Genomic DNA, 12502 nt, shown 5'->3' on the forward strand with positions numbered 1-12502 from the left:
TTTTGAATATTAGATTCTGTGACTTCATTCTGCCATCATGCCACACAGTTGTTTGTTGCTTCTGCTTGCCAATTTGTGTCGTATTAAACTCTGTTAGAAGTTCAATGTAGAACCACGTTGTTCAACACTATGATCCATTACATATGAGAGTTACTGTAAAATAAAGTCAAGAAGATAATGTATTGCAAAACAATGCTCAAAGTGCATGCAAACATTAAAGTGTTTAAAGCTGAAGCGGTAGGCATGGCAAAGGGTAGTGTTAGGAATTAATGAAAGCTTGAAAAAAAACCCCACATCATTTGACCCCGTACTTCTGGGCATGAAATTGTGACAAAAAAACCTCATCATGGATTCAGAAATATACAGTAATATTGAAAGATTTTGTTTAATATAAATACTTTTCTAGAATGTATTTAATTATGGAATAATATGAAATAGTTATTGTAATTTAATTGTATTAATTCACTATTATTATTTTTTATTAAGGTATGTTGGGGACTGTCAGATTCCATTGGCGTGTACAATGTTCTTAAATGATCGTGGTCGTACGCTTCTTTTAAAAAACTTATACAGAAATTTTGTGCTTCATATGTGTAATTTGTTCGACTTTGGTTTGGTAAGTCCAGTTACTGTTTACACAACTATACAAAAACTTCAAGAAATGATTAGAACTGAAGAAAACGATGAAGTCAGCAAAGTTTTACAAGAATCATGTAAAGCTCAGAGACAGCATTGGTTATTAGAAGGTGTTAACAAACCCATAACTGAAACAAGGCGTCGTAATAAAGCATCGACTCATTTTTCTTCACCTAAACCTGAACGCCAACGAATCGCATCTGAAAATGTTTCCAAAAAACGAACATCGGAACAACCTGTAAGAAACATTGATAAAAAATTAGCGACAACTCCTGAAAAAAGGAAAGCTTCTACTAATTTAAAACCAGAAGGTAATGCAAAAAAGAAACAGCCTGTCACAGGGGGAGTTGTTTCACCTCGAATTCAGTTAACGAATACTAAAATTCCAAAAGAGCCACTAGTTGGTAAGGAAGCATCTGGTGTAAAACTTAGACGGAAATCGTCTTCTGAAATGACTAGTAGTTTAACAGCGATTCAGCAGAGAAGAAAGTCATTCGCTGGTGCCACTGAAACATTGCGAAAGAAAGTTGTCGAAAATGGTATCGGCCCCGCTATTGCACATGTTATTCCTTTAGAAAATTCAAGGCGGAGACCACCAGAAAATAACGGCACATCAGTAGGAAATAAAACTAATGTTAGCTAGTCTTAAAATAATTGTATTTATTCACTGAGTGAGCGATAAATTTTGAATAAAAGAATTTTATTTTAACGGGTAATGTAAGAGTTAATTTTCTTACAGTATAATTACATCTACTCATTACTCGCATTTTGTAAGTTAAAGGAACTCAACCGGCTGTTACTTTCTTCTTTTTTAAATTATTAATTTACTGCAGTTGCTCACATTTTACTTGGATACTGTAGTTTTTTTTTGTTTTACCTTTATGCCTACACTTAAACACTTCTACTTGGTGTATATACATGGTTTTATGTGTAGGTTGTGTACATATATTTATATAATTGTTAGTAAGTCAGTAAGCAATGTTTTAATAAGAGTATATTTTTATTCTTTTAATAAAAGATTTATACACTTTTTATAATGAATCAAGTGTTTTTATTCATATTAAAATAAAATAAAAAGTTCATGCAGAAATCTTATTTGAAGTTTCAGATCAAGAATTTGTAAATTTTAGTTTTATTCGGAGTTTAAATTATACTTATTATTTTTATCAGTCATACAAGTGTCCCAAAAGTCCCACAACATAGGAATATATGCAATATATTTATAATATCTGTTCAATATGGTCTCCGTATAGGTTGAAATATAATTGAAAATGGTCTCTCGTGTCCCGCAGAATGTTGATCACCAAGTCAGGCATTACAGATTGGCACACAGTTGTGATGCACTCTTGTAGATGGTTTTTGTCCCTGATCTTGACTATGGGTTTAAATCCGGGGATCCTGAAACTCATTCCACTCATCCCCTACGAACGATCCACTGGGGGAAGTATTCATCGAGCCAATCATGAACCTGTGTATTGTAATGCAGGGGTGCACCGATCTGCATGAACCATTTGGTTTTCCAGAACCCAGCAAATACAAATCGGGTAGTAATTAATTTTCTAATATTGCCAAGTAAGTTTCACTATGAACTGTCCCATCAAAGAACTAGGAGCCAATGATATCCAGTCTTTCCACAAACCACACCAAACCATGACATTATCAGCTCCTTGCTCCTTACTGTTGATAAACCAGTGAGGGTTATTGTCGAACCAATACTGTAAGTTATGTTGGTTCACCTCACCGTGTACATAAAAGCTGGCTTCATCAGAGAATATAACTTGAGAAAAACTCTGGGTCCTCTAAATGGGTCAAAAACCAATTGTACATTTCCATACTGTTTACCAAGAAATGCCCACCTGCAAGCTTGTTCAGCGAATTGATTTTTTCAGACTTACAGAGATACCTTTGCCAAAATCCCTTCTACTACTTGTAGCCTTGAACTTTGCTAGCAGTTTGCCAACTGTTGTGTGTGACACTGGCTCTTGTTGTGGATGTTTCACATTAAATTCATGTGCAACTTGTCTATGAGAGAATCCTTCTCTTCCACAAAGGAGGATAATCTCTACCTGCTCTTCAATGGTCAACATCTTTCAGTCCTGCAACTAGAAAACAGAGCAAAATTAGTAAAATCCCTATGGTGCGGGACTTTTGGAACACTTTATATTTTGAAATGCTTATTGAATTTCCTTTATTAGTTTTATAATATTTTTTAAGTTGTCATAAGATTTATCTAAAATCTTCTGATTACCAATACTTTGTTTTAAAAATAATTTGAGTCTGGTTGTACTACATGCTTAACTGTTATACAAATTTACCAAGTTTTTGTTAAATCTGAAAATTATCTTGCATTTATTTAAATAATTATTTTTTAATAGAAAATGAATTTTCATTTAGAATTAAAGTTTTTTATACTTTTGTTTTCTTTGTTCGTGTATATTTATTTTTTACTGCTCAGAAATTCTATAGAATTGTCATGTTAAAATATGATTAATAACTTTAAAAAAAAGTTTTTAACATTTCTTTAAAACCATACAATACACTTTGTCATTTTGCATGATCTATTTTAATTTCATATGTAAAAATCTTTTTCATGTCTGATTTTAATTTTGGAGATAAGAAAAAATTACAGGGATTGAGTTATGCATTAAGATTGTGCCTTTCTTAAATTATTTAATTTTTTTTGTTTATTTTTTTGTATCACTTATTATGTGGTAATATAGTGACATAAGTTAATGAAAAATAGTTACAGTGAATCTGATGCTGTTTAGTGGATTGGCAGACAAAGGATAAATGTAGCACTGTCTGGTGTTCTTTCTATCTTTTGTGTAAGTTTGTACTAGACAAATTTTTATTTATCTATTTGATGTTTAAAGAATAATTATCTTAAATTACATTGTATTAATTTAATATTAATTCGTTTTATATGTTTAGTTTTTAAAGTGTAAAAACAAACAAAGAAAAAGAAAGTTAATATATATTTTAAGTGATTAATTTTATTACACACCTGCATAAAGAGGGTAATGGGTTTCACAATCTTTATACATGTATATATGAAACTGTAACTTCATTCCTCTTCTTGTCAGTGACTCAGCTATATGCCTATATAAAAAAAATAATAAAGCACATGACTACCGTGTTATTTCATAAAAAATAAAAACCTGATAAATCTTAATATCAGAAATCATGACTTCAATTTATTCGGAAGAATGCATATGTTGACATTTAGTGAAGGTAGATAAAATGGTTTTCTTTCATATTCTTTTTTTTTTAATTTTAATAGTTTTTTTTACTTGGTTACCCTCACCATTTTATTTGTTATTTTTCTTCAAAAGTAGGTGAGCAGTGCAGTGAATTAATTTTTTTTTTAGTGAATTTATTTATTTAGATGTGGTTAAAAATATGATTTTTAAATAATTATTTATATAATTAATCTGCTATTATTAATTATTATTGTTTTCTAATAAATGAAATAACACAAGCCTATCTCTTCTCCATTTTTATATTATCATAGATAACAATTTTATAATTTCAGTTTTTCTTTTAATTTACTAAAAAAAAAAAAACTTCTTACTATAAATATGAGTAAAAAATTATTTGTTTTGTACAATGTCTTACAGATGCTATGCAAGTAGTAACTTTTCTGTAAATTCTGACAAGTACTTTAAATTAAATTTATTTTTAACTGTTCTATAAACTACATGCAGTGATAAACTAATATATCTAATATACTTAATTTTTCTTAAATTGAATATGGTTATAACCAGTAATAGTTTTATTTATTTATAGGAAAACCTTTTTCATCATGTTCTAATAGGACTGAAAGTAATTCACAACAAAAAACTAGATTATTAAAATTTATGAAATGTAGCATATAACGAAATTATATTCTTATATTATTTTATACAATTGTATATTCTATATATGCCCATTTATGATGATGTGAAATGAATTCACTAAAATTTTTCATTTTAAAACTGTACTTTATAATTAAACATCAAAATATAATAAAGTGGAATTAATATTAAAAAAAATTGAAGTACTTTTTTCAATTTAAAAGAAACATTAATTTTTAAAACTATTACAAGCTGTTTAATGGCATAAACTTTTACATCCAGTATTATAATATTCAGTTAAAATTTTATTGCCATTCTATGGACAATTTTAGGACCATCATTATTGCATTAAACCAAGAATTTACATTGCTGTAAGTCACTTAAAATAATCATCTATTTTTATAAAAAATTTACTATCATTTTTCTGAATCTGTAACCCAGTAAATTTTTATTGTTTCTTTGTTAGACAGTTACTTCAGATTGTATCTTTTAACAGAATATTTGAATAGTCGATGCTTTTATTTTCCAGGACATTATGATTATATAAATATGACATCTTTAATGCTGATAAATTTTAGACTACAACACGTATTCTTTTTAGTTCATTTTTTAATTATCTAAATTAGTGTTTTTCTTCAATAGTTATTTTTTATATTCTCATTTGTTTGTGTATCCCTTGTTTTGTGAGTTGCAAAGGAACTTTGCCATATAAAAGATTAAAAAAAAAACTAATATTTATAATATATATATATATATAATATTTAGACTTAATTTCAGAGGATATGGTACACCTGATGTGAATTCAATTGTGTTAATTTATAGTGATTAAAAAGTAGCTTGTATTATTCTTTACTGCTTTGTTAAGTGTTTATATGTAAATAAGTTCAGTATATAAGTAATCTGATATTATTTTAAAATACTAAAATTGTAGAACATTACAATTTGATTAACTACATCAAATGTTTATATCTAAAACTTTTTATTCAGTAAAGCTGATAATATCATAGTAACTTGTTATTTATAAAAATAAATGAACTATTTATTAGATACTTTGGAAGAGAAAATTAAAAAAGAAAAAGCAATGAACATTTGTTGTGAATGTTTAGGGATTTTTTTTAAGTAACCAAATCATTGTTCATTTATTGGGGGAAAATACAAAAAGAAGAAGTTTGTCAAAGATTTCTGAATTTTGTACTGGTCATTCTCATCATTTTACAACTCCAGTTTCCCAAGTGTTGTTTAGTAACCTTTTTCATTTTATTCTGTTTCAGGAAGTGAGGTTTCCCTTAGGTTGTGATCATGACATTTGATCTTCCTACTTTTCTCTTGTTTGATACTTCCTTATTCAGCCTTATTTACAGTACTCTGCTGCAATTCATCCTTTTAATATGGTCAAACCACTTCAGTATTTCTTTACTATCATGTCAGGTAGTGTCATGAATCCAACTTGTTGTCTAACAACCTCATTTTTAATTCTATTACATCTTGTTTTTTGAGTTATTGTTCTTAAGAACTTCATTTCTGCTGATTGCAGTCAGTTGAGGTCTCGTTTGTTTAGTATACAGGTCTCCAGGCTGTAGGATATTATTGGTAAAAAGTAGGACTTGAACATTATAATTTTTGGTTTCCTAGGTATCTTTTCATCCCTTAACAGCTTCCTAACTTGGTGGTAGAAATTAGAATCTTCATTAACTTTGTTGGTCTCTTCATATTTGTCTAGGCCATCCTTCATGGTACTGTTTCCAAGATAAGAAAACTATTATATTGTTTGTAATTTTTCTTAAACCAATTTATCTCAACTGGTTCAGTGTTTTTCCAATTTTCATTTTTCATCCAATATAATCATAAATAAAAGAGGAGATAGTGTACTTCCCTTGTAGTTTCTAACCACGATGAAGTAGCTGCTTCTGACCTGAACAAAACTTAAACGTACATCATTCAGCATTTGAATTTTTGTGATTAGGGTTTTAGATAAACTTTTCTGGGCCAGGCACTTCTTATACCTTGATCCTGGGTATGTTATCAAATGCTTTTCGATGTAATGAGTAAATATTATTGGTTTGTCTTTTTCCCAATGCATCTCATTTTTTTCCAAGATTTTCACAGCTTATATAACTAACAATAAAGTGATTCCCCTATAATTTTCACATTTCTGCTATGACCCTTTTTTAGTAACAGTATTAGGTTTCCTTTTCTTTCAGTCTGCTGTTATCTTTCCCTCTTTCCATGTCACATTTAATACTCTCACCAGCCATTGATGCCCATAAATCCATTCTGCCTTATTCATATTTTATACTTAATTTGTCCACTCCCACAATTTACCATTTTATATTGTAGTTATTGCTTTTTCTACTTCTGACTAAGTTATTGGTGGTTCCTCTTTGAGAACCTCTTCACAAGCAGTTAGTACCGATAGAATTTAAAAATTTGTTTTTAACAGTATTAATTTTTGTTAATGTTATTATAAATTGAGACCTGATTCGATTTTTAATTTCTTATTCTTTTCCTAAAAATCTTTCTTTCTTAAGGAAAATTCTTTTCCTTAAAATTTTATTATGTACTTGCTAAATATTTATTTGATTACAGTTTTATGTACATAATTCTAGAAAAGTTTTAGTATCAGCAAAAACTCTATTGTTTTTAATTAGAGAAGAATAATTTAAAAAAAAATTTAGGTCTTTCTAATTTGTGTGTTACTATTTTAAGTGTTTTTAACAAATTATTCTTGTGAAATGAATTTATGAACCCTTACAAAATGTTATTTCTTTTGAAATGAACTTTGGTTAAAATTTGTTTAATGCAGACATAATTTAAAGGGAAAGAATAATTAAATTTTCATATTGATATCATAGTTTCTACACATTTTCTAATGCAATAAAATTTTTCAAAGGATATTCTCTGAACATCAAATGCAATTTGACGAGATGCATTGGTATAAGATTGTTTATCATTTTTCTTCATCACAAACCTCTTTTTTGGTTTTATTTAATATTTTTTATTTTTTATTATTTTTAATATGTTTTATTCATCATTGTCTAGCTAGTAATGATTAATAAATGTCATAACATTAACAAACATTTTATAGAGGTTATTTAAATTTATATATTATTGTTACTTAATTTATATAACATTAAGTTATAATGTTTCTTATTATTTTATTTCTTGCTTGTATTTTTTTGGTGGCTTTCTTAAAAATAGCTAAAGATGGTTTAATGCTAAACATCCAATTATTTTTAAAAATTATCTGACATTTAACAAATAACATTTTTTTTCTCATCTACATGTAAATAAGTATAGAAAATGCTACATTTCATTTATATAAAGATGCAAATTGTCATTTTATAAACCCTTTTGTTTTTCTGCAAAAAGGAATGTTATATCTATATTAATCATTTTGCAGAACATAGAATATGTTAATATACTTTGCTGCTGTTGATTTCTAGTCAATCAACCTGACTATAATAGTGATTCAGCGTGATGATAATGTTTTGATTGTATATGTTTGTTAATTATTTTTTTAATATTTCCTTAATAATGACAAATCTTAAAAGGAGTAAAAGCTGTATTTCTAAGAACAACCATATAATAAATTATGACATTTAGACATGGCTTGTGTGATTTCTTCAACAATAATAAATATCAAAAGCAAAATTAAATTTCACCATAATAAAAATGGTTAGAATAATTATTAAGTAAATTATTTTATAATTAGTCAATTTATTTAATTAAAAATATTATTACTATTTATTTATAATTGACTTACTAAATAATAACTGCCATTTATGATTGTTGTTCATTCTTTTTTTTTATTATAGTTTTTTTTTGTACACTGTGAGTTGTGATAAAACTTTAATGTGCTATTTTTTTAATACACTTCATGTGTTCTTAGCTTTATTATAATTATTATTTGGAGTCTCAAAAAAAAATTGTATATATGTAAAACATTAAATTTATTTTTAATGATGTGTGTTACAAATGTATGTTGCCAGTTACAGTTGATGCATTCCTCTTAAATTTATGTTAAAGCACAAAACTATAAATGGTAAAAAATTACACACTTAAGTGTGTAATATATTTTGTTAAAGATAAAAAGGTTCTAATTTCATTACATGATATACAAAAATACCTCTCAATGTAATAAGTATAGTTCACTATTAAGAAAAAAAACATTAAAATTAATATAAATTCATTTATTTAGCAATAAACAAATCATGTGTTGCCTTTTTTGTGTTTAAAATTATAAATAATCTATAATTATGGTGTACAAGTAGGTATTGAAGACACACTATGTGGTAGAGAGTAATGGGCTAAAGCTTTTAATTGTCTAAAAAGCACATTTTCAAATATTTTACAAATAAAAGTTGTTACTAAAAAAAGTAAGTAAAAATAAAATATTTAGAGTTACCTTTTTAATGGTTCCAAATTAAAGAGGAGAGTGTATATTGAACTTAACTCTATTTCACCTTCAGTGGTGCTAGGTTGAAGTATTTTGAAAAAAGTAGTAGTATAGTATTATTAACTTTATCTCCCTCTTATCTCATAAATCATTTAACTAAATCATATGTAGAGAACTAAGGATTATTTTGTTTGAGTTCCAATATCATTGCTAGAAACCCCTAATATTTGTTTTCTAAATACTATTCATACATCGCTCGGGTTTATAGAATTATTTTTTGAGGACAAATGAGGACCAACGTTGATTTAGTTTTTCTTACTATCACCTTAACAAAAGGACATTACAGATGTTCAAAGAAGGTTCTAGGGAACTGTAATAATTAGATCTTTAATTGGTTTTTAAATTACCATACGTGACAGTTGATATATACTTTTTTTAATAGCACTTTAAACGGCATTGATTTCTATGTTAAATCGCATTGTTAGCAGTAAATTTCACCCGGCATTCTTAACTTAAATGGAAACCAGTTCATTGATAACATGCCATTAATCACTGATGTTTTATGTTCATGTTTTGAGATAACCTCCTTCAATTTTCAGTTTTTTCTGAGAAGTTCAGATTTTGTAGAGTAATCAATCACATTATAAAAGATTGTATTAATATTTTTAATCAGGAACTTTTGTAACTAATTGTTATATTACCGTTTAAATATGAGAGCAGTTTTAAAGATCTGTACTTGTCCAAATTTAAAAAAAAAATAATTTTTGAATCCATTCAAACATTTATTCAATTTAAAGTAAATGGTATGGTTAATATTATAGATGTAATAATTACTTGTAACTGAAATTAATTTAAGTACTTAGCTTTTTAATAAATTTGTTTTTGCAGTATTATTACTATATTGAAAAAATAATTTAAAAAAAATTACATTATTAAAAGAAAAATATAATTTGAGACTCCTATAATAAGATTTAATAAATATCACTGCCAACATGTATTTTCCTCCACTTCATTATTATTATTTATAATAATTTTAGTATACCTGTTCATTATTGTAATTTTTTTTTATAGTGTTGGTGTGTTTGTGTTTATAAATTAAAGTCACTTGTTTTTTACGAATGTTATAGATAATAAAATTAAATAGAAAATTGTGAACTTAATTATAATTTTTAAATAATACGTTATAAGTTAATACGCCATATAAATCATTGTAGTATGTTATTTTTCATTGATTATTTTTTTTTATTGTAGTTATTTAAATATATATTGAAGGTATTTGCATATGAATAAAAATTATTTTGCCAGTTAATAAAGGGGAAAACAAATTTAAACCCAAATTTTTAAAAAAATACACTAAATAAAGTTTTACTTTTTAATTTATACCAAAGAAGAAAGCATTAACAAAAAAATTATTATCTAACCAGTAACTAATAAATTTTATTTATAATAAATCATTCTCTTTGAGTTACATGTAGTTTAAACAAACTATTATAAATTTAAAAAAAAAATATATATATATATCTGATTATATAGGAAACGAATGAAAATGTTAAAAGAACACTGAAAAAGACCATTAAAAACATACTTAATATATCCTCCAGCTTTAGTGACAGTAATCCGTTTTAACAGTAAAAAATGGTTATACAAAAATTTGTGATCTTCATTCTGTTGGAACTAAACTGTACTAAAACATATATAACAAAAATTGTATATACAGCAATATTGAATTTAAAAAACAATTGTGACATTTTCTCTGAGATTGTAATCTACAAATGTAAATCTAGTTACATTCCAAGAAATATTTTTTAAAAAAATAAAAATATTTTATATCTCATAAGAGGTTAGAAGTAATTGTGTTATTGCTAATTATCTTATGGATTGGTAAAAAGTAAACAAAAACAAAGGCTTAAACTTATTGTGCTGTGCATCTTGTGTAAAATTATTCCTTAAACTAAGGGCACTTTCTTAAAAGATACAATGATAAAGCAAGTAAAATCAGTACATTTTACAGCCAGTGGTACAGAAGGGGGTACCATTGGCTGATCGGTATCATTATCTAATTAACATACCTTATTGTTTTTGAATTTCCTTTATCATTGAAGATGAGACCTGTTACACTGTATTGACTATGGACGTCATCTATTTGGTTTAAAATTTTTTACCAGTTAAGATTTGAATTTGAATCGATTAACCACTGAGCCCTCCTGACCCTACATCTTGGTATAATGAGAACAAAAATAGATTTTCTGTTAATGTTTTGTTATAATTTTTTTTTTTTGTAAATTGATATGTTTAAAAAATATTCTATTTTATTATTAGAACTTTTCCTTCTTATACTGTTAACTTTTTTCTTTTTTTTTTAAGATAAGTAAGTACTTAAGTATTTGTCATGTTATATTCATTACATTTTAATTATTTAACTATTATAATTTATTTCATTATTTATAATTAATTACTCTTTTTACTAGTGTTTATTACCAAATTGTATTTCAAGTTTTTAATGAGTAAATTTTTATAAAAATCTCATTATGGTGTTGAGTAAATGAAATTATACTTTTTTTTTGTGATCTGTAATCCAGTTGGTTAATGTGCGAGTTTAAAAAAAAAATGTATTGTGTAATACTTTAATACACTTATTTTATTTTATTTCTTGTTTATAAAAAATATTTTAAGAAAATAGATTTCATACTTGTCCATATGAGATTAAATGTTCATAAATTTTTAATCAAACTTAAGTATATAGAATCTTCCATATTTCTTGATTTTTATTTTTTTTAATATTAAATTGTTACTACATTGCATGTTTGACGTAATTGAAACACATTTTGTTGACCAGCTCATAATTCTGAAATTCCTATCCATGGGTACAATATTTATTAAATTTAGGCAATTTTTAGAACAATGCAGTGTTATGCATTTGACTTCTATGTGATTATATAAGAGTGAATAAATTTTTCGCTGTAGTCAATTTATATAATAAACAACCATAAACAGTCTATTAACTTTGTATTTTAAGAAATCCTCTTACTGGTGGCATAATATTCTCATTGTAACAACTGTGTAAAAATTTTTTTTAATTACTGATTGGTTATTGAGGGATAAAACTTTATCCTCATATTTAGATACTTAGGTATCTAAACAGAAATATTCTTTGTTATTATTGAATATAAGAGAAATGTCTATTAATCATGGTCTTAACAGTTTTAATTTTATCCTTGATTCACACTCTTCTGTTGTATGTTCAGGTAATAGTTATTGTCTTTGATAGAAGGTGGCAGATCATGAAATGTTAATATTGATTTCTTGAGTACTGTCCATTTGTTTGGGGATTCTGTCTCTTGTGTAGTGACCAAAAAATGTGTGCAGCAATATTTAAATTCTGTAACTTTCTTAGGACTGAGGGAGAGAGTGATTGTCTTTTGACTTTATATGAGAACTATAATTATATATATATTATATATATATATATATATATGGCTGCATGTAGAGATTTGTCTATAATATCTCTATAGTAATTTTTATAAAATTGAGACTAAAGTACATCTTTATTTGTCTTAAGATGGGAGAAATTTTATATTTTGTACAGAGATTTATTGCACTGAGTACAGTAAAAAAATTAGATATTCATTCACAACTC

At 26.4% G+C, this 12502-nt stretch overlaps 1 protein-coding gene across 1 annotated transcript in view; it reads left to right on the plus strand.

Moving 5' to 3' along the window:
• Su(z)12 (Polycomb protein Su(z)12) overlaps positions 1-1341 on the plus strand; it is a 118333-nt gene extending 116992 nt beyond the window's left edge. The window contains exon 11 of the mRNA XM_075369520.1: positions 487-1341. Coding sequence (XP_075225635.1) covers positions 487-1279 — 793 coding nt within the window. The 3' untranslated portion in view covers positions 1280-1341. The remainder of the gene's footprint in view (positions 1-486) is intronic.
• Positions 1342-12502: the final 11161 nt, after the last annotated feature.

The sequence above is a fragment of the Lycorma delicatula genome, chromosome 6, assembly GCF_047948215.1.
Source record: "Lycorma delicatula isolate Av1 chromosome 6, ASM4794821v1, whole genome shotgun sequence".
NCBI classification, from domain to species: Eukaryota; Metazoa; Arthropoda; class Insecta; order Hemiptera; family Fulgoridae; genus Lycorma; species Lycorma delicatula.